The sequence below is a fragment of the Bubalus kerabau genome, chromosome 23 (genome assembly GCF_029407905.1).
Source record: "Bubalus kerabau isolate K-KA32 ecotype Philippines breed swamp buffalo chromosome 23, PCC_UOA_SB_1v2, whole genome shotgun sequence".
Classification (NCBI taxonomy): domain Eukaryota; kingdom Metazoa; phylum Chordata; class Mammalia; order Artiodactyla; family Bovidae; genus Bubalus; species Bubalus kerabau.
Genome location: NC_073646.1, coordinates 21798386 through 21821798, shown reverse-complemented (window position 1 = coordinate 21821798; position 23413 = coordinate 21798386). Strand labels below are relative to the sequence as shown.

Genomic DNA, 23413 nt, shown 5'->3' with positions numbered 1-23413 from the left:
TTTGCATTCCACTCCCCTATAATGAAAAGGATATCTTTTTTGGGTGTTAGTTCTAAAAGGTCTTGTAGGTCTTCATAGAACTGTTCAACTTCAGCTTCTTCAGCGTTACTGGTTGAGGCATAGACTTGGATTACTGTGATATTGAATGGTTTGCCTTGGAAACGAACAGAGATCATTCTGTCGTTTTTGAGATTGCATCCAAGTACTGCATTTCGGACTCTTTTGTTGACCATGATGGCCACTCCATTTCTTCTGAGGGATTCCTGCCCACAGTAGTAGATATAATGGTCATCTGAGTTAAATTCACCCATTCCAGTCCATTTCAGTTCGATGATTCCTAGAATGTCGGCATTCACTCTTGCCATCTCTTGTTTGACCACTTCCAATTTGCCTTGATTCATGGACCTGACATTCCAGGTTCCTATGCAATATTGCTCTTTACAGCATCGGACCTTGCTTCTATCACCAGTCACATCCACAGCCTGGTATTCTTTTTGCTTTGGCTCCATCCCTTCATTCTTTCTGGAGTTACTTCTCCACTGATCTCCAGTAGCATATTGGGCACCTACTGACCTGGGGAGTTTCTCTTTCAATATCCTATAATTTTGCCTTTTCATACTGTTCATGGGGTTCTCAAGGCAAGAATACTGAAGTGGTTTGCCATTCCCTTCTCCAGTGGACCACATTCTGTCAAATCTCTCCACCATGACCCGCCCATCTTGGGTTGCCCCACGGGCATGGCTTAGTTTCATTGAGTTAGGCAAGGCTGTGGTCCTAGTGTGATTAGATTGATTAGCTTTCTGTGAGTATGGTTTCAGTGTGTCTGCCCTCTGATGCCCTCTTGCAACACCTACCGTCTTACTTGGGTTTCTCTTACCTTGGGCGTGGGGTATCTCTTCACGGCTGCTTCAGCAAAGCGCAGCCAATGCTCCTTATCTTGGACGAGGGGTGTCTCCTCACCACCGCCCTTCCTGACCTTCAGCGTGGATAGCTCCTTTAGGCCCTCCTGTGCCCGCGCAGCCACGCGTGGGGTTGGTCCTCCCGGCCGCCGCCCCTGGCCTCGGGCCTAAGGGCGTAGGGTATCTCCTCCCAGCTGCCGTGGACACGGGGTAACTCCTCTCGTCGCCGCCCCTGACCTGACGCTGGGTATCTCCTCTTGGCTGCACCCCTTGGCCTCCAGCGTGGGGTTGCTCCTCCCGGCCGCCGCCCCTGGCCTCGGGCTCAGGGGGGTGGGGTAGCTCCTCCCGCCCGCCGCCCCTGGCCTCGGGCTTAAGGGCGTGGGGTATCTCCTCTTGGCCGGCCCCCCTGACCTCGGACATGGGGTAGCTCCTCTTGGCCGCAGCCCTTCAGGCATAGGGTCCTCCCGGCTTCTGCCCCTGACCTCGGACGTGGGGTAGCTCCTCTCGCGCCTGCGCTTTAGCGCGCCCGTCGCACAGAAGCAGGAGATATTAAGAAGAGATGGCAAGAATACACAGAAGAACTGTACAAAAAAGATCTTCACGACCCAGATAATCACGATGGTGTGATCACTGACCTAGAGCCAGATATCCTGGAATGTGAAGTCATGTGGGCCTTAGAAAGCATCACTACGAACAAAGCTAGTGGAGGTGATAGAATTCCAGTTGAGCTATTCCAAATCCTGAAAGATGATGCTGTGAAAGTGCTGCACTCAATATGCCAGCAAATTTGGAAAACTCAGCAGTGGCCACAAGACTGAAAAAGGTCAGTTTTCATTCCAATCCCAAAGAAAGGCAATGCCAAAGAATGCTCAAACTACTGCACAATTGCACTCATCTCACACGCTAGTAAAGTAATGCTTAAAATTCTCCAAGCCAGGCTTCAGCAATATGTGAACCATGAACTTCTTGATGTTCAAGCTGGTTTTAGAAAAGGCAGAGGAACCAGAGATCAAATTGCCAACATCCGGTGAATCATGGAAAAAGCAAGACTGTTCCAGAAAAACATCTATTTCTGCTTTATTGACTATGCCAAAGCCTTTGACTGTGTGGATCACAATAAACTGTGGAAAATTCTGAAAGAGATGGGAATACCAGACCCCCTGATCTGCCTCTTGAGAAATTTATATGCAGGTCAGGAAGCAACAGTTAGAACTGGACATGGAATAACAGACTGGTTCCAAATAGGAAAAGGAGTGCATCAAGGCTGTATATTGTCACCCTGCTTATTTAACTTATATACAGAGTGCATCATGATGAACGCTGGACTGGAAGAAACACAAGCTGGAATCAAGATTGCCGGGAGAAATATCAATAACCTCAGATATGCAGATGACACCACCCTTATGGCAGAAAGTGAAGAGGAACTCAAAAGCCTCTTGATGAAGGTGAAAGTGGAGAGTGAAAAAGTTGGCTTAAAGCTCAACATTCAGAAAACTAAGATCATGGCATCCGGTCCCACCACTTCATGGGAAATAGATGGGGAAACAGTGTCAGACTTTATTTTTTGGAGCTCCAAAATCACTGCAGATGGTGACTGCAGCCATGAAATTAAAAGATGCTTACTCCTTGGAAGGAAAGTTATGACCAACCTAGATAGCATTTTCAAAAGCAGAGACATTACTTTGCCAACAAAAGTTCGTCTAGTCAAGGCTATGGTTTTTCCTGTGGTCATGTATGGATGTGAGAGTTGGACTGTGAAGAAAGCTGAGCGCCGAAGAATTGATGCTTTTGAACTGTGGTGTTGGAGAAGACTCTTGAGAGTCCCTTGGACTGCAAGGAGATCCAACCAGTCCATTCTGAAGGAGATCAGCCCTGGGATTTCTTTGGAAGGAATGATGCTAAAGCTGAAACTCCAGTACTTTGGCCACCTCATGCGAAGAGTTGACTCATTAGAAAAGACTCTGATGCTGGGAGGGATTGGGGGCAAGAGGAGAAGGGGACGACAGAGGATGAGATGGCTGGATGGCATCACTGACTCGATGGACGTTAGTCTGGGTGAACTCCGGGAGTTGGTGATGGACAGGGAGGCCTGGCATGCTGCGATTCATGGGGTCACAAAGAGTTGGACACGACTGAGCGACTGATCTGATCTGATCTTTACCAGCTGAGCCACCAGGAAAGCCCAAGAATACTGGAGTGGGTAGCCTATCCCTTCTCCAGCAGATCTTCCTGACCCAGGAATTGAACTGGGGTCTCCTGCATTGCAGGCAGATTCTTTACCAACTGAGCTACCAGGGAAGCCCCTCTTTTTTAAGTTAGCTGAAAGCAGTTTGTATTGTTTGCTACTAAGAACTTTTGATGGGTATACAGGTCAAAGGAAAAAACAGCATATGCTCATTTTTGTGGATGCCCAGAGGCATTTGGTAAGCTTCAAGACCCATTTCTGATAATAACTTTTTCTGAAGTAGAAATAAATGGATACCACTTTAATGCAATAAATAATATATATCTCAAACCAAAAGCAAGCATCATGCTTAATGGTAAAGCATAATGTCAGGAACAATGCAGGCTTTCCCACTGTCATTGCTGTTACTTAACAGAATTCTAGAAGGGCAATTAGACATGAGAAAGGAAAAGATGAGGTACAAATATTTTAAAGGAAGAGGTCAGGTTATTATTTCATGCACTGATATGAATTCCTGAAAAGCCCAAGAGAATTAGTTGAAAATTATCAGAAACAACTGAAGTACATCAAGGTGGATGGTTACAAAAATAATTTTTCCCTAGAGATAAAAATCAGAAAATATAATAGCACAAAAATATCCTATTCATAATAGCAACAAACAGGGACAAACTTCTTAATGTTATGCAAACCTATGGAAGGAAACTAGTACTCTGAGAGCCCTTGTCTAACTTCTAAAAGATATATTTTATTCTCAGGAAAGATGATAAATATTATGATAATGTCAATTTCCCTCTAAATTAATCTATATAAACTAACTCCAAATATAATTAAATTCATTTGAGAGAATAAGTGAACAAACAATAAAATACTAGGAGATATTACCCTACCAAATATTTCAATACATTCTGTATCTATATTATCATGGAATAAAAGACACCTCAACAAGAAGAGAATTTAAAAAATTTAAGTGCACTGGGTCTCCGTTGTGGTATGTGAGTTTTTTTTTTTTTTTAGTTGCAGCAGGCAAATGCTTAGTGTGGCATGTGAGATCTAGTTCCCTGACTGGGAATTGAACCTGCATTGGGAGCATGGAGGCTTAGCCACTGGACCACTAAGGATGTCCTAAGAGAATTTTTTTAAAACCCTACATGTATGTGGAGTTTGACATGTGATAAAAAGTGATATTTTAAAGCAGTGGAAAAAGGTTAGATCATAAAAAAAAAAAATGGTGCTTGGACAACTGGCTAGCCATATGGGTGGGAGAAAAGGCAAGATCCTTACCTCATTTCTTATACAAAAATAAATTCCAGATGGAGCCAACATTAAAACTAAGAAAAAGGAAAAAAATAGAAACCATAACAGTACTAAATGAAAACACAGATGAGTAATCTTTTGATCTTAGTGTTCCTAAGCATGTAAAAAAAATTAGAAATCTTTAGAGAAAGAAACTGATCAATCTGACTTAGATAAGGTAATTTAAACTCACTATTTGTTATAAAAACACTGCATAGATGGTGAAAGATAAATAACCAAATGAAATTGCATAGACTAAAGAATAACTCATATACAAAGGGCTTTCATTAATGACTATTTATTAAAACACCAAAGAAAAAAATAGGCAAAAAATGCATCCAGGTAAATCACAGCAGCAAAAATACAAATTGCTGATAAAAAGGCACAACTACTCATTTTTTGGTTGCAAACAGTGGAAGCTGATAATGGTTAGTTTCAGCAAGGAAGAAATTTATAGGAAGCCTATCAGCTTAGCTTACAGAATCAACAGAACTGGAGGAACAGGCTTGGGCAGAAATGCAAGGAGCAGATACCAGTAAGAACTTGGCACTGGAGCAGTCAGCTGGACACTCACCGCCTCCATTCCAGGCACTGCCGCCGCCAGATCTTGTGTCGACGATAGAGCCACTGCTGCTGCTGCTGCTAAGTCGCTTCAGTCGTGTCCGACTCTTTGATCCCATAGACGGCAGCCCACCAGGCTCCCCCGTCCCTGGGATTCTCCAGGCAAGAACACTGGAGAGGGTTGCCATTTCCTTCTCCAATGCATGAAAGTGAAAAGTGAAAGTGAAGTCGCTCAGTCGTGTCCGACTCCCAGCGACCCATGGGGTGCAGCCTACCAGGCTCCTCCGTCCATGGGATTTTCCAGGCAAGAGTACTGGAGTGGGGTGCCATTGCCTTCTCCGAAGGAGGTGCTATGGTTCCCTAATTTCTTCAAAGCACATGACAGCCATGGGATTCCAAGTGGTCGGACAAGCAAGGAGACCCGAGAGGAGGGCCCAGGCAATGGGGTCGCATTTTGCCCAAGAATGCAGTATAAAGAAGAGGGGCAGGGTGGTGAACTTCCTCTGGTCTTTGACTACTCTCAGTTTTATACACTGAAAAAAAGAACTCGTTAGTATTCACTGTCTGCTAGGCATGCATGGCAGTAAAGGAAGGACTGATGTTCTGGAAAGCAACTCTCAGGACAGTCACGTGGACAAAGTTCATTGGTGGAGAAGGCCAACGGTTGTTTGCAGCAATGCAGTCTGGACCAATTCCAGAGCTGTCTTGGGTATGAATTCTCCAGCTCTATTTAAAGTAGCTCACTGTCTCAGTTCGGGTTCCCCTTAGATCAGAGCCTGAGACAAACACCTGGGTGCAAATAGTCTGTTTGGGAGCTGATCCCGGAAGCAGGACTGTGAGATTAGGAAGAGTGAGAAGGGGAAGTAAACAAATCCAGAAAAGGGTGCCTCACGGAACCAGCTAATATGGAGGACAATTGGGCTCAATCTTGCTGGAGACTCTGAAGAATTCTGTTGGATGCACCCCACAGCTGCCCATTCAGAGGACGGGAGCCTGGGGTGTTTTCCCACCAGCAGGTAGTTCCCACTGGTTGAAGGTTGCCCCTGCTCAGGGGAACAAGGCTTATTAATTCAACTGCACCTTGCGAGTTCCCTGGCTTTAGGGAGAACTCTCAAGCAGACAAAGGAACAGCAGGTGTCTGAAGTGTGGTGGTTGGGTGTGTGTGTGTGTGTGTGTGTGTGTGTGTGTGTGTGTGCTGTCACATGGCAATGACTTACACAGTTTATAGCTGCGGCTGAAATTAGAGCTGGGCTTAGGGCATAAGATGTGAGGTATGAAAAGCTGTTGCTATGCTCAGTTTCATTCTAAAGCAGTTTATTCATTCAACCAAACATTTATTAGAACCATGGTCAGTGCTGGGTATCTATGGTCAGTAAAACAGAGCTAGTCTCTGCCTGAAAAGCTGACGGTCTTTTGCAAATTTTGAGCAAGTGTGATTTGTGCTATGGACGTGAGTTCAAAATGGAGATGTGCTTTTAAAAAAAAAAACAAAACAGCAGCATAGGGAAGTAACCTAACTTCCAAGTTAGATTGACATCTACAGAGACCAAAGCACCAAGCCCACTCCCATAAACTAGAAACAAGCAAGCAAGCAAACAAACCTTCAACATACTGGCCCAATATTGTGATACAATGTTGTCAAACTGCTTGAAATTCCACCAAAAGCTACTTCCCCCCTCATTTTTGGTCCCTCCCTGCTCGTCAATTTCGTATTTGAAAAAATTCAAACATGTCTGCAAGGTTTGAGGGCTATGGTGTTCACACTTTAGTATGAAGGATCAAACTGCTTTCTTCCTGATGTCCAGATGAGCTCAAGATGCAGTGGGAATGGACGTGATTTGGGGTCTAGGGGGACTAGTGCGAAGAACCCACTGAGTGTCACCATAAGAGTCCTGCTTAATACTAGTGGGAGGTCAGAGGCAAAAGCCATTTACTCCAAAACATGGTGTAAGGTGGGATTTAGGTTTATAGGAAGGGGACAGGCTCTCCTTTTCCTGATTTCTCCCTTCTGCAGTAACCAGGACTCGAGCGAAGAGTTAGCAAAGAGGAGAATCTACAGAGGTCACAAACCAGTGTACTGGGCAGCACAAAGATGTACTTTTTTTTTTGCCTTGTTTTTTTCCTTTATATATATATATATTTTTTTTTTTTAAGTAAAAAAACATTCTACATAGAAAATGTACAAGACACATGGAAACATTTCACCCAGGATGGCAAATAGTCACCTGAAAAGATATTCAGCAGTACCAGGCAGGAGGAAAATGAGATAACACTTTACACACCTATTACAACAGTTAAAATGAAAAACAGTGACAGTACCAAATGCAGGCAAGAATGTGGAGAAACTTGTTCTCATATATTGCTGGTGGGCAGGTAAAATGGTACAGTCACTCTGGAAAAAAAGCTAAACATACACTTATTATGTGATCCAGCAAATGCATTCCTGGATATTATCCCAGAGAAATGAAAACAAGTGTTCACACAAAAACCTGTGTATGATTATTCATAGCACTATTATTCAGTTCAGTCACTCAGTCGTGTCTGACTCTTTGGGACCCCAAGAACTGCAGCACGCCAGGCTTCCCTGTCCATCACTGACTCCTGGAGCTTGCTCAAACCCATGTCCATCAAGTCAGTGATGCCATCCAACCATCTCATCCTCTGTCGTCCCCGTGGCCTCCTGCCTTCAATCTTTCCCAGCATCAGGGTCTTTTCCCGTGAGTCAGTTCTTTGCATCAGGTGGCCAAAGGATTGGAGTTCAGCATCAGTCCTTCCAATGAATGCTTAGGACTGATTTCCTTTAGGATTGACAGGTTTGGTTTCCTTGCTGTCCAAGGGACTCTCAAGCTTCTTCTCCAGTTCTAAAGCATCAATTCTTTGGTGCTCAGCTTTCTTCATAGTCCCACTCTCACATCCATACATGACTACTGGAAAAATCATAGCTTTAACTAGATAGTCCTTTGTTGGCAAAGTAATGGCTCTGCTTTTTTTTTTTTTAATTTTTAAAAGTAGACTTTTCACCTTCCTTTAAAGAATCATATGATCTGAGCCCTCATTTCTGCATGGAAACAACTGGCTGGAGGTGAGTGGCAGTCACCCCTTTAGAAGGATGTTGATTTGCAATTTGCCAGTGTCCCTACCATTTCTTATATTCTCTCCAACACTGAGTTAAGTCACTTAAAGTAGTAATGGTCAATATGATGATTGAAACGCCAAAATTCTTTACTCACTGATGTGCCCTTCTGATATTTGTGTGTCTGTGACCTTTTGTTTAGAGGTCAAGTCTAGGGGCTTTGGAACATACTTGGGTTTGAAATGGGTTAAGACTCTACCAAACTCAAAGGGGACAACAGAGGATGAGATGGTTGGATGGCAACACCATCCAACCAATGGACATGAATTTGAGCAACTTCGGGAGATAATGAAGGACAGGGAAGTCTGGCCCCTGTTGCAGTCCATGGGGTCACATAGAGTCAGGAACGACTTACTGACTGAACAACAACAATCTCAAAGCAACTGAATGGAAGATTGAAGGAGATACTGCACTGCTTAGCACAATGCTTGTAACAGCAGCTACTCTCAGCATCCACTAATAAGAGAGCAGGCAGAAACCCTGTTAGCTTCACACGTCGTACTCCCAGTGTCTAGCACGGTGCCTGGCATATAGAGCTCAACGGGGTCTGGGAAGAAAAGTAAGTGGCGCCGTAAGACATGCCTGCCGAAAGGTGTTAGGCTCTGCGATGGCGTTCGAGGGGCATGCAGACGGTTGGGGTCCCTCGGGAGCCGGGCGGAGCTGACTTGCCCAGGATCCGTCAGGACCATGTCCATCAGCTCTTCCAGGATCTAGTTAAGAAGCGGCATTCTCATCCATGCACTTTCCCAAGGCCTTCACCATCACAGCCGCCAAGACCGAGACCCGCCCCGGGGGTCCACCACCCTGCGCGAGCCGAGCGCTCCCCGGCGGCGCCTGGACCTTGCCCACACCAGACATGGCCTCTCTCGGGCTTCAAGCCTCAGGACCGCGCCTGGAGCCGCCAGTCATCGCATTTGACTGAGGAGGCAGCTCCGTTCCCTCAGTCAACATGGCGGCCACAGCGGCTTCAGCGCAGGGGTGGCTGCGCTGGAGGCGGGTCACGTGAGCGACCCAGCTGGGCGGATCTCGCGCGCACCCGCCCGCCCCGCCGGCCGCGGCTGGCTAGCTGGCTCGCTGGCTTGCTCGGCGGCGCTCTGAGGTGTGTGGGGCATCGAGCCCCCCGGCCCGGTGAGGCGCGGCGCGGCGGGATGCGGCGGCGGCCGTGGCGGGGCCGCGGGCCGGCGCGGTGATGAGCGTCGGCGGCCACCGCCATGTCCAAGGTAACGGCGCCCGGGCCCGGGCCGCCGGCGGCGGCGGCGGCGGGCGGGAAGGAGAAGCGCTCCTTCAGCAAGCGGCTGTTCCGGAGCGGCCGCGCGGGCGGCAGCGGTGGCGCCGGGGGCCCCGGGCCGGCCGCGCCCTCCTCGCCCTCGTCGGCGCGCTCGGTGGGCAGCTTCATGAGCCGCGTCCTCAAGACGCTGTCCACGCTCTCGCACCTTAGCTCCGAGGGCGCCGCCCCGGACCGCGGCGGCCTCCGCAGCTGCTTCCCGCCCGGGCCGGCCGCCGCGCCCACGCCGCCGCCGCCGTGCCCGCCGCCGCCCGCCTCGCCCGCTCCGCCCGCCTGCGCCCCGGAGCCGGTGCCCGGGGTGGCGGGGCTCCGGAACCACGGCAACACGTGCTTCATGAACGCCACGCTGCAGTGTCTCAGCAACACGGAGCTCTTCGCCGAGTACCTGGCCCTCGGCCAGTACCGGGCGGGGCGGCCCGAGCCCTCGCCTGACCCCGAGCAGCCCGCGGGCCGCGGCGCGCAGGGCCAGGGCGAGGTCACCGAGCAGCTGGCGCACCTGGTGCGGGCCCTCTGGACCTTGGAGTACACCCCGCAGCACAGCCGCGACTTCAAGGTGAGCCCTTGGGCAGCCGCCCGCCCAGGGCTTCCTTCCCCGCTTCCGTCGCGGCCGAAGGACTGATGCTCTGGGTGCCTAAAGAAAGAGGAGTGGGCGTGAGTCCAGGCATATGGTGCTGATTGCAAGGAGAGCCGTTCACTCATTGATTGATCGCGCATTTAAGGGCTTGCTGCGTGCGGTGGGCGCAGGGGAAGGATGGAACAATGGGCAAGACCGTCCGCTTTCCTGGGAACTTATATTCTTGGGGATGGGAATGTTGAGCTTGGGTTCAGATAGATCCTTGTTTTGCCACTTACAAGTGGTGTGACCTCGGGCAGGTTTCTCAGCCTCTCTGGGCCACAGTTTTCTGCTCTGGTACCTACTTCATAGATGGTCGTGAGCGGCTTACAAGTTAGTATGTTGGGTTGTGAGCTGCTTACAAATTGGTTTGTTGGGTTGAACCCTATGAAGTTACCCATTGTTAACCGTTCTGTCTTACAGATTGGCAGTTTTATAGGGTTCAGCCTGGTACGTAAAGTGTTTCCATTGTGTGTAGTACTATGAGTGTTTGCTGCCATTATTATTTTTATTATTAAAAAGTTTTATTATTAATAAGTTAACGAGGTAATGTCAGATAGTGGTTTGAAGGAGGTACACGCTGGCGATGTGACTCGTGCTGGCGGGGTACATTACATGGGAAGGAGAAAGGATTAGGGTGACTTCTAGGAGGAGGTGACTTTCTGAGACTTGAGTAACCACAGGGAGAGCCCTCCTTGAGGAGCTCCGGGGAGAGCCGTTCCCAGGAGTAAGGAAAGTGCGGACGTCCTGAGATGGGAAAAGAACTTGGTGCACTTGATCGACAGGGTAGCTCTGGGATGGGCGCACTCTTTCTGTAAAGGGCTGCATAGCAAATGTTTTAGGCTCTGCTGGTCAAAATGCAAAATCGGGGATAGGAGGTAGTTACTTATATAACAACAGAAAACACATTTCCACTCTTTTTTTACTGCCTAAAATAAAAAACATAATTGAATACAGTATTTTGTGATACAGCTCTACCAAGGAGAAGAATGGGACTTTTTTTCCAGAGAGGACAATGATTAGCTTAATTGGAGTTCAAAATTAATGTTCCCTGTCATCAAATTGATTGCAAATATTTATCTCTACAAACTATTATTCGCTCGTGGGCTGTACAGAAACAGGCAGTGGGCTCGATGTGGCCCTTGGATCTTTTGGGTGCGTGAGAGCCGAGAGCAGAGTGAGTGGAGGGCTGGGGCCAGATGGTGTAGGATCATTTAGGTTGTAATAGGAAATGGACTCTTATTCTAAGCAAAAGGGAAAGATGATTTGGGATTGTTGGGATGATTTGGGATTCAGGTGAGAAACGGATGTAAATAGAAGGAAAGCACACAGTAAGAAAGTTAATTCCTTTTCTATTCTCTTTCTTTTTTGATCATGCCAAAGAGAAAGTCTCAGCTTGGTGATAGCACGTCTTTAACAGTTCTTGCTCACTCCCCCATCATTTTTTTTTTTTTTTCAAATAACAGAAAGAACAAGCTTCCAGTTTAAAAACTTGAGTAGGCAACAGTAGCTAGAATTGAATATGTTTTCATTGGATTTGTTTTTACATTTGTCTTCTATTTATGGCAGATGGTACTGGCTTTCCGTTGGTGCTATGAAGTTTCTTTCTAAAATACATCTATTTAAGCAAATGATTTGATTAAAATATAAAAAGGTCAGCTATCTAAGGAATCAGCTCTTGGTTGAGGACCTACTTTCTTGCTTTGGAACAACACTCTCCTCCTCTTTTAATACATTTTACTTACATTTTATTTATGTTTCTCTACCCTGTTTTTCTTAAAAAAAGTGGCCACTGTTTGATTTTGGAAATTTGAATGGAAATACTTGAGAGGGATAGGGACTGGAAAAAAAAGAGATTCATGTCAGAGATCTCAAAATAAGAAAATAGGAGGGAATGCCAGCCCACCAGCTACTATCAGTCTTTTTCTTTTTGCATGTGCCTGAAAGTAGCCACAGCAGTTGCCAACTTTGCAAGGTCATGGCCCAGTGTCTTAAATTTGGTTTTCTATTCCAAAATGTGAAAATTTATACAGCGTTTATAATTTATAAAATTTATCAATTTATACAGCGTTTTTGTATGTGAACATTTTCATTGTTTTTTAAGAGGTTGTGTTCACTTTTTTATCCATTAAAAAGCGATCACAGAAATGGGTCAATAATTCTAGAAAAGTATGCTTTGGCAAAGTTGAACAGATTCTTAGAGACCCTATTTTTTAAAAACGTAATCTTCTGAGCCCTTAGTAGATTTCACTTTGCATTCATTCATTCTCCTCTGTCTTTTGAAGTTTTATTCAGTGAGTTAGGAATGCATTTAGCCTAGAAAGAGCGAACCCCGATGGGGGTTCCTTAAGCAGTGTGTGCTGTGCTTAGTTGCTCAGTTGTATTTGGCTCTTTGCTACCCCATGGACTACAGCCTGCCAGGGTTCCTTGTCCATCAGCAACTCCCGGAGTTTGCACAAACTCATGTGTCCATGGGGATTCTCCAGACAAGAATACTAGAGTGGGTTGCCATGCCTATGTCTAGGGTATCTTCCCAACCTAGGGATTGAACCCAGGTCTCCCGCATTACAGGCGAATTCTTGACCGTCTGAGTCACCAGGCAAGCCCAAGAGTACTGGAGTGGTTAGCCTATCCCTTCTCCAGGGGATCTTCCCGACCTAGAAATCGAACCAGGGTCTCCTGCATTGCAGGTGGATTCTTAACCAATTGAGCTACCAGGGAAGCCCTTGCCTTATGCAATAAAGATGTTGAATTAGCTCACCTGTGAGAAGTCTAGAGCTAGGTGGTTCTCAGGTGGTGCAGTGACTTTATGGGCCCACTTAGAACCCAGATGTTTCTGTGTTTCCATTCTGTTGTTCTTAGCTATTACTGGCTGTTTTTCCTTAATGTTTGTCACTTCAGGGCATTCTACCCAGGCAAGGCAGGAAGTCATTAGGGAAATAAAAGTTCCTCCAGAAGCCCCCTCCACAGGCTTCTGCTGACATCTCATTAACTATAATCATGTTGCTTGACTGCCCCTGGCTGCCATGGAGGCAGGAAGGTGGAATGTGATTTTCCTGGCTTAATAGAAGAGACGAGTAAAGGAGGGGATTTTCTCGTAGGCGGCCCACCAAAGTGCCTCGCCTGCCTCGTGCCAGGCACTCTCACTTGGGGAAGACTCTGCACCTGTGAAAAGCAAAGACCGAGGAACAGGAAGCCAGTGGATGCTGACACACGGGTCGCCACGCCCCCTCGCCTGTTGGTGGCAGGCATTGCTATTTGAGGCAGATTTGTTTCTCTCGCGCTCACATTCAGAGTCCTGCTGAATTCTGGGCTCCAGGCAGCCACTGCCAGTTGACAGAGGAGATAAAAAACAATTTACCATCTTGAGATAATTTGCCTTGCGAGCGCAAAAAAAAATGCTTAATATGTCTTTGAATGTATTTTTGTTGACTTACGATTTCAAGTTACTAACAATTTTGTTTGTAAGATTTTCAATTAGGAATCTAACTACATTGATTTCAGCCTTAGGAGCTTGCCAGGAAAACAGATTTTTGGTTTTGGGTAAGCTGGATGGTTGTTAAGGTTGGATTTTCATTTTCCAGAATGAAAGAAGTTGAGTGGTCCAATCTTGGTAAGCTTTAAGAAACTTCTCTAGCAACCACTTATATCTTTTTCTCTTTTTGTGCAGACATTTTTCTCCTGCTCTTAGAGTAGTGGTTCTCAGCCAGGGCACTTCTGCCTCCCCTATCCCCCCAGTCCTGGGGACATTTGGTGATCTCTGGAGACCCATACTTGGGTGTCACAGCTGGGGTGGGGCTGCTGCTGGCAACTAATGGGGTGATTCCAGGTTTGGGGCTGTCATACAACATGGGTTTCCCAGGTGGCTCAGTGGTAAAGAATCCACCTGCCAGTGCAGGAGACACAAGAGACACAGGTTCAATCCATGGGTCAGAAGGAGCCCCTGGAGTAGGAAGCAGCGACCACTCGGGTATTCTTGCTTGAAAAATTCTGTGGATAGAGGAGTCTGGCAGGCTACAGTCCTGCTGCTGCTGCTGCTAAGTCATGTCAGTTGTGTCCGACTCTGCGACTCCCGAGACGGCAGCCCACCAGGCTCCCCCGTCCCTGGGATTCTCCAGGCAAGAACACTGGAGTGGGTTGCCATTTCCTTTTCCAATTCATGAAAGTGAAAAGTGAAAGTGAAGTCACTTAGTCGTGTCCCACCCTCAGTGACCCCATGGACTTCAGCCTTCCAGTCTCCTCTGTCCATGGGATTCTCCAGGCAAGAGTACTGGAGTGGGGTGCCATTACCTTCTCCTAGGCTACAGTCCATGGGATGGCAAAAAGTTAGACATGACTGAGCACACACAAACACACACATCATACAACATGTAGGACAGTATCCCTCAAAAAGGATTATCCAGCCCCACATGTTAATAGTGCTGAGGTTAAGAAACTGTTGGAGAAATATTTTGAATTTCCTTAGTGCAAGTTTTCCTTCCTTTCCCAGCCTTTAATGTTGTCTTGTTACTTTTTCTTCTCTGTTTGCTGCAGCTCTAGAGTAAAAGTTAGACTTTACTGGCAGGATCCAACTGTGAGGGTAAGTAAATCATTTTGAAACTTGAGTGCTCAGTGTTCTAAGAGAAAATAAGTGTATTGTCCTAACTTTCATAGGATGCTCACTTGGGTGTTCCAGGTTTGTACAGATGCTTTCTGATTTCTAGTACTCACTGCCCTTTTGCAGTAAGTGAAAGGCGGATGGTCATTTTTCAAGTAACAAAGATAGGTTTTATAGCAGCAGTTTTCAAACTGTGCTTCCAAAGAACAACTGGAACAGAGTGATCTACTGATAAAAGAACTATGGGGGACTCCTTCCAAATCTGCTGTAAAACAAAAAGTAATTGATGAATCGAATTTTCTCTCCTATATTTTTTCCCTTGAACTTTGGTGCCTGGTGGTGCTTATTTATTAGTGAGGGTTCTTGGGTTACAAAGGGAGTATATGTGTATAAATGGTTACAAATGGAGTATATGTGTATAAATGAGTAGTGGCAGACAAGCTAGCCATCAGGCTTCACTGGCTCAGATTCACAACTTACTTTGTCACAGACTTCTACTAGGGAGCTCTGATTTTATGTACAGACCTATGGTGAAAGTTTTCATAGTTGTATGAAGTGGTTTAGTACCCTGACATCTCACAGTGGTTCCTAAGAAGTAATCTGACTTCAGTGTGTCCCTCAAATTGATTTGAAAAGTAGGAAACAAAATGAATTGATCACCTTCCGATTTATGTCAGTATTAAATAGAAAGACTGTCTCTTCCTGGCCTGTTTCCTTGTCTGTCAAACGCGGTCACCTCTGTTTATGAATTCCAAAGCTTTGAAGGAGAAAGGCACTGAGATGGTCATCAAATTGTAGACTTGGAAGAAGACTCGGGTGCGGTGTGGACGGTCCTCAGCCTTCTGGGTGAGGAGGCCAAGGCTCGCCTGCTGCTAGAGGCTGGGGGAGAGTTCTGACTGCGAGTTTGTCACCGCCCGCCACCCCCATGCCGGTCGGAGCTCGGTTCTGTGTCTCCTTATCAGCACAGCCACTGAAACAACAGGTCTCAACGTAAAATGTACCAACAGGCCGGGTGGACCTGCTGAAACATGTAGCATTTTTTCCCTCTAAGCTTGCAGTGCCAAATCGTAGTGAAAATAATGTCAGCTGCAGCTAGCTGTATGCATGTGCTCTTGCTCCAGAGGCTTTGGTACTTTTGGAAGTCTTCCTTAAAAAATTGTCCTCTCAGACCATTTAAATGCATATAACAGACTCATCTTCTGGTGGATGGACTCGCACTCCCCATAGAGTCCTGCAGCTTACTTTCCTCTATGTCCCTATCCTGGACTTGAAATTATATCACAGATAGCATAGCTTTTATTGTTTTGTGTTAATAACATCCAGGTCCTTGTTATTCTTTTTAACAGTTGTACAGATGCCCTGGTGGCTCAGGTGGTAAAAAATCTGCCTGCAGTGCGGGAGACCTGAGTTCAATCCCTGGGTCAGGAAGATCCCCTGCAGGAGGGCACAGCAATCCACTCCGGTATTCTTGCCTGGAGAATTCCACGGACAGAAGAGCCTGGCCTGCTGTAGCGGGTCCATGGGTTGAGAAGAGCCGGACATGACTTCATGGCTGGCACACACAATGGAAGCCCACTCATGGTGTTTTGGTTGTATAGTTTTTAGCCAGTCTAGCCAATCCTTCACCATGGATCTAGTCTCCCTTTCTAAGGAGTAAGTCTTGGCTGTGGTGTTGCTGAGACAGAGGAAACGTGCGTTTACACTGATAATGGTCCTCTCTAGACTGCCCAACCAAAGCCTGTGCAGGACAAGACTGACCCATCCACGCTGCATGCTAGGGCCTCGCCCCTGACGTATGCTTCCCCTTACAAGTGGCTGCCCTATTCATCAATTTTCAAACTTACTTTCTTTCACGTGGGTCAGGTTTGTTCCTCTGGGTATGCCTATTCTCCACGCTTCTTCAGCATGTGGCTCTCTCTCCATTACATGCCCAGCTGATGTGTGCAGCTTCATGAGAAAGCGCAAGGAAAGCATAAAGACGACTAGTTGGGGAACAGAGGTACACAGGGCAGCTGTGGAATTTGCTGACTTACACCACGTTTACTGAGCAGTTATTGTGTACAAAGGGACTGGTTTAGGGGAGGGGTTGGGAATAGAGGATTAAGTGTGAGGATTCTGGGACAGAGTTCTAGCCATCAGAGAACTTGCCAGTATTATAGGGAAATTTTTAAAAAATTGTATTGACTGGTAAAGTTTGGGAGGCGGTTCAGAGAATGGTGAAATCGTGGTGAGCAAAAGTGTAAGTAGAAGATTCATTCATTCATTGCCGGCTGTTAAGCTTCTGCGAGTGTATGAATGTATGGAGCTCCTAACTCATGTCACATGCTGCGCTAGTCATTGGGTACACGTGCATGTTCTGTTGTGTCTAACTCTTTGCGACTCCATGGGCTGGAGCCATGCTCCTCTGTCCATGTGATTATCCAGGCAAGAATACTGGTGTGAGTTGCTGTTTCTTTCTTCAGGGGATCTTCCTGACCCAGGGATGGAACCCTCATATCCTGCATTAGCAGGCAGATTCTATACCACTGAGCCACCTGGGAGGCCCCAGTCATTGGGTATATAGGGGTAAACCAAACAGCATAGTAATGCAAAAAAATAGTGCCAGATCCCATGATCCATTCCTTCCTGAAACTTTTATTGTTACAGAGGAGGCAGATGTATTCATCAGCACACACTGGTAAATGTGAAATTTAAAATTTATTAGAGGACTTCCCTGGTGGTTCAGTGGTTCAGAGTCCGCCTGCCAATGCAGAGGATACAGGTTTGATCCCTGTTCCAAGAAGATCCTATGTGCAGTGGAGCAACTATGCCTGTGCACCATGACTGTTGAGTCTCCTCTGGAGCCTGGGAGCCGCAGGTCCAGAAACCTGTGTGCTCTAGAGCCTGTGCTCTGCAACAGGAGAGGCACCCCAGTGAGTGCATCTAGAGAGCAACCCCTGCTCACTGCAGCTAGAGAGAGCTCTCACACAGCAGCGTAGACCAAGCACAACCAAAAATAAATACAAAAGTAAAATAATTAGAGCTAAGAAGATAAAGCTAAGGTGTATGAGAGAGAGTAATGACCAGGTAGGGAGATTAAAATGTATTCAAAAGGCTCTGCAGGGGCAGGGCTGGGGGTACATTTGAAAGTCTTGACAGGCCTTTTTCATGGCTTAGAGAGCTGGGTGGGGCATCTGATAGATGAAGCTGGAAAAGGGGGCTGGGTGTGCAGAGGTGGGGCCTATAGGACCCCCTTGTAGGGCAAGATGAGGGGATTAGGTTTGATTCTAAGAGCAGTGGGGAGTTGTTGCAGATTTTAAGCAGAGTTCTGGCATGATCTTGAAATGTAAAGTGATCACGTTCTGAGTCTGAATAGTGAACACAGACTGGAAGCAGGGAGGCCAGTTAGGAGGCTTTGCGAAGGTAAAGCTACCTACTGGTGGGGCATGGGATGGAGAAGCAGATGGAGTTGAGATGTATCTGGAGGTAGACTCGACGGGACTTGCTAAAGGATTGATTCCAGGGAAGGTGCTTAGGCAGAGGGGAGCAGTCAGGGTAAGTCCCTGGCGTTTGTTTTGAGCAGCAGGGTGATTACTGGTGCTGTGCACTTACTTGAGGAGCAGCAGCTCTGGAGTTCAGTTTCAGATGGGTTAAATAGGACACTCGAGAGGTGTCTAGTTGGCAGGTGGATAAGGGAGTCTGGTGTTCAGAAGATCGGGGCTGGCTAGAGATAAAGATTCGGGACTCATTGGTCTGTAGGTGATATTTAAAACTGTGGGAAGTAGCCTAGAAATGGGATTTGAAGATAAATAAAGCTTGGCCCATTAAAGGAGAGAGAGATGCCATTTCAGACTGTTGGGGAATAATCTGAGTAAAGGCACAGCGTCTGGGGTCAGGAGGCCCTGGGCTCTCTGCTGCGGGGGCCTGGGGTGTAGAGCGGTTTTCCCAGCCTTGGCCCTGTTGACATACCTGGCATTATTGGCTGGGTGAGTCTTTGCTGTGGGGGCTGTCCTGGTGTTGCAGGATGCTGAGCAGCGTACCGGTCCTCTCCCCACTAGGCGCGGGTAGTACTCTCCTGCCCCCACCCCAGTCGTGACAATCTAAACTGTCTCCAGACTTTGCCAGATGTCCCCTGGGGGGCAAAATTGCCCCTGGTTGAGAACCACTGATTTGGTGACAAGGGGAATTAACTGTAGATGGCTGAGGAGGTGAAAGGGGAGAGATTAGGTGTGGCCATGAAAGCCTGCCACAACTATTTAGCCTTGAGGCAGTAGTCAGCAGAGATGCAGCGGAGGCTTCTTGAGCTGGGCAGACTCTGGTTTGATGGAAAAAGAGGTTTCAGAAAAATGGGTCTGATGGTTAGCAAAATTGATTACGATAGAGGAGAAAGTAAGGGTTTGGAGAAGGCAGTCACAGGAGCGATGTGAGGAGGAGGAAAGGGTGAATCCAGAGACATTTTGGAGGATGTCGTGACATCATTAAGGAGACTGCATTAGGGCTTCCCTGGTGGCTCAAATGGTAAAGAATCCACCTGCAGTGCAGGAGACCTGGGTTTGATCCCTGGGTCCGGAAGATCCCCTGGAGAAGGGACTGGCTGCCCTCTCCAGTATTCTTGCCTAGAGAATGCCATGGACAGAGGAGCCTGGCAGGCTGCAGTTCTTTAGAACGCAGAGTGTGACACGACTGAGCGATTAACACCAGCTAAGAGATGGAGAGGTAAAGGAAACACCAGGGTCAGACCTGGGTGATGGAGACAATAAGGGGAGCGCTGGCAGAGATGGAGCAGTCCAAAAAAGGGGCACTGAGGGCAGAGAAGATCATGCCTGTAATTTGGACATGTGGGGTCGGGGTCATGGGATATCTAAGAAGGAATCTTGATAGCTTGAATTCAGTTGCATAGAGGTGATAACTAAAGCCAGGAGTATTGACTGTGTAGTCAGAAGCCCACGGCCAGCCCCTTGGGGGAAACTAAAAATAAGGGGATAGGAGGAGGGAAGGACTTGTTGGACTTGTTAAAGGGGCAGAGAGATAGGCGGAAAACCAAGAAAGCTGAGTCATGAAGCTTGTCTTATTTTGGTTGACTTCCTGCTCTTAGCCCTGAATACAGCTCTGTACAGAGCTGCAGAAACATCAGTTTATATCCATTAAGAGTCAAATTCAGGTTGAAGTATTGTAGACATAATTCATTAAGCCTGCAGATTTATTGAGCACATTGCTTGTGCTGGTCCTGTGTTGGGAGGCACCGGGCTGTACGAGGATGAGTGAGATGGTCCATGCCTGTAAGGAATTCTGGGTCTAGAAGGGAAGACGGGTAAAGAATCAATTGCAGTAGGGTCGGATGAGTGTTGTGATAGAGGTGTGTACAGAAGTGCCGTGCAAACCTAAAAGGGGAATCTGAGAGTGGTGGGGGACTGGAGACATGCCCCCTGGGCTGAGTCTGGAAAGATTTGGTAGGAATCCTCTTGGTGGATAAAGGGAGAGGTGGGAAAGGCCTGTTGGAAACAGGGTGGAAACCCCATCATGTTCAAAGACTTAGAACCTCAAACAACTTGGTTTATTCAAAAAATTTCAAGGTCTAGTGTGGTTGGAGCAGAAGGGTAGGGTGGTGGATGGGTGGGGGGCAGGTCACTGAGTAATGCTTTGGGCAAGATTAGATCTCTGACCTTGATGTAGTTTGGTTCTCTACATGTTCCCAGGGACAGAGCTTGAACTTGAACTCAGGGCAGCGTGATGATAACATTCATGTTCTCACTCTGCTTACTGAGCACATTGCCTGGAAGTGCCATCAGTCTACGTTTTGTACTTGTCTACGTATATGGTACACATTTTACGTAGCTTCTGGCCAAGCTGCTTTGGATTATGATTTTTTTTTTCATGCAGTCTATAAAACTTTTCCCCATGTTTCTAAATTGTAGTCGTTACACTGTTTAAAGTTTAATGATACATATGGTGTCATACTGCTAAGTGATAATTTAATCATCCAGTCATCTTTTATTGGGCAGTTTGCCCCATGAAAGTGAAAGTCGCTCAGCTGTGTCTGACTGTTTTCAACCCCCTTTTTGAGAAACTGTAAAACTGTTTCCCGCAGTGACCACACCTTTGTATATCCCCACCAGCAAAGCATGAAGGTTCCATTTTCTCCACATCCTTGCCAACACTTGCTGTTTTCCATTTTTTTTCAAATAATAACCATGGTATGCATGTGTGAAGTGTTACCTAATTGTTGTTTTGATTTGCATTTCTCTATGACCTAAAACAAATCCCTTGTGACTAAAGTGGAAGTGAGAAATAGATTTAAGGGACTAAATCTGATAGAGTACCTGATGAACTATGGATGGAGGTTCATGACATTGTACAGGAGACAGGGATCAAGACCATCCCCATGGAAAAGAAATGCAAAAAAGCTGTCTGAGGAGGCCTTACAAATAGCTTCGAAAAGAAGAAAAGAAGAGAAGCAAAAATCAAAGGAGAAAAGGAAAGATATAAACATTTGAATGCAGAGTTCCAAAGAATAGCAAGGAGAGATAAAAAAGCCTTCCTCAGTGATGAATGCAAAGAAATAGAGGAAAACAACAGAACAGGAAGGACTAGAGATCTCTTCAAGAAAATTAGAGCTACCAAGGGAACATTTCATGCAAAGATGGGCTCGATAAAGGACAGAAATGGTATGGACCTAACAGAAGCAGAAAATATCAAGAAGAGGTGGCAAGAAGACACAGAAGAACTGTACAAAAAAGATCTTCATGATCAAGATAATCACAGTGGTGTGATCACTTACCTAGAGCCAGACATCCTGGACTGTGAAGTCAAGTGGGCCTTAGAAAGCATCACTATGAACAAAGCTAGTGGAGGTGATGGAATTCCAGTTGAGCTATTTCAAATCCTGAAAGATGATGCTGTGAAAGTGCTGCACTCAATATGCCAGCAAATTTGGACAACTCAGCAGTGGCCACAGGACTGGAAAAGGTCAGTTTTCATTCCAATCCCAAAGAAAGGCAATGCCAAAGAATGCTCAAACTACCACACAATTGCACTCATCTCACACGCTAGTAAGGTAATGCTCAAAATTCTCCAAGTCAGGCTTCAGCAATACATGAACCATGAACTTCCAGATGTTCAACCTCATTCTAGAAAAGGCAGAGGAACCAGAGATCAAATAGCCAACATCTGCTGGATCATGGAAAAAGCAAGAGAGTTCCAGAAAAACATCTATTTCTGCTTTATTGACTATGCCAAAGCCTTTGACTTTCCACAATAAACTGTGGAAAATTCTGCAAGAGATGGGAATACCAGACCACCTGACCTGCCTCTTGAGAAACCTATATGCAGGTCAGGAAGCAACAGTTAGAACTGGACATGGAACAACAGACTGGATCCAAATAGGGAAAGGAGTATGTCAGGGCTGTATATTGTCACCCTGCTTATTTAACTTATATGCAGAGTACATCATGAGAAACACTGGGCTGGAAGAAGCACAAGCTGGAACCAAGATTGCTGGGAGAAATATCAATAACCTCCGATATGCAGATGACACCACCCTTACGGCAGAAAGTGAAGAGGAACTATAAAAAGCCTCTTGATGAAAGTGAAAGAGGAGAGTGAAAAGGTTGGCTTAAAGCTCAACATTCAGAAAACTAAGATCATGGCATCTGGTCCCATCACTTCATGGGAAGTAGATGGGGAAACAGTGGAAGCAGTGTCAGACTTTATTTTTTTGGACTCCAAAATCACTGCAGATGGTGACTGCAGCCATGAAATTAAAAGATGCTTACTCCTTGGAAGGAAAGTTATGACCAACCTGAAGTGAAGTGAAGTCGCTCAGTGGACCCCTTAGACTGTAGCCCACCAGGCTCCTCCGTCCATGGGATTTTCCAGGCAAGAATACTGGAGTGGGTTGCCATTTCCTACTCCAACCTAGACAGCATATTAAAAAGCAGAGACCTTACTTTGCCAACAAAGGTCCGTCTAGTCAAGGCTATGGTTTTTCCAGCGGTCATGTATGGATGTGAGAGTTGGACTGTGAAGAAAGCTGAGCACCGAAGAATTGATGCTTTTGAAGTGTGGTGTTGGAGAGGACTCCTGAGAGTCCCTTGGACTGCAAGGAGATCCAACCAGTCCATGCTAAAGGAGATCAGTCCTGGGTGTTCATTGGAAGGACTGATTCTGAAGCTGAAACTCCCAATACTTTGGCCACCTCATGCAAAGAGTTGACTCATTGGAAAAGACCCTGCTGCTGGGAGGGATTGCGGGCAGGAGGAGAAGGGGACGACAGAGGATGAGATGGCTGGATGGCATCACCGACTCGATGGACTTGAGTTTGGGTGAACTCTGGGAGTTGGTGATGGACAGGGAGGCCTGGCGTGCTGTGATTCATGGGGTTGCAAAGAGTCGGACATTACTGAGCAACTGAACTGAACTGAACTGAATGACTAAGGATCATTAGTCATTAATGACTTAACTATTGACTTGGATTATCTTATCAAGTACTTCTTGGCATTTGTATATCTTCTTTGGAGAAATGTCTATCCAAGGACTTTCCTCATTTTTGAACTGGATTGTTGTTATTGTTGAGTTGTAGAAGTTCTTTATATATTATGGATGTTAATCCCTAGTGATATATGATTAGCAAGTATTTTCTCCCATTCTGTGGGTTTTCACTGTCTTAATAACTGTCCCTTGGTGTACAAAGTTTTTAATTGTCATGAAGTCCAATTCATCTTTGTTTTTTCTTTTGTTACCTTTGCTTTTGGCATCATATCCAAGGAATCATTGCCAAATTTAATGTCATGAAGTTTTCCATGTTTTCTACTAAAAATTGTATATTTTAGCTCTTATATTTAGATATTTGATGCATTTTGAATTAACCTT

At 46.2% G+C, this 23413-nt stretch overlaps 1 protein-coding gene across 6 annotated transcripts in view; it reads left to right on the top strand.

The window, feature by feature from the left end:
- Window positions 1–9177: 9177 nt before the first annotated feature.
- The window catches only part of USP31 (ubiquitin specific peptidase 31), an 83867-nt gene continuing 69631 nt past the window's right edge, over window positions 9178–23413 (top strand). The window contains exons 1-2 of one of the 6 annotated variants that reach the window (XM_055562433.1): window positions 10009–10302; window positions 10393–10419. In XM_055562433.1, coding sequence (XP_055418408.1) covers window positions 10282–10302; window positions 10393–10419 — 48 coding nt within the window. In that variant the 5' untranslated portion in view covers window positions 10009–10281. Of the gene's footprint in view, window positions 9910–10008; window positions 10420–10444; window positions 13583–14502; window positions 14549–23413 lie in introns of those variants that run through there. The other 5 variants (XM_055562436.1, XM_055562435.1, XM_055562430.1 and 2 more) reach the window with 5 other exon arrangements.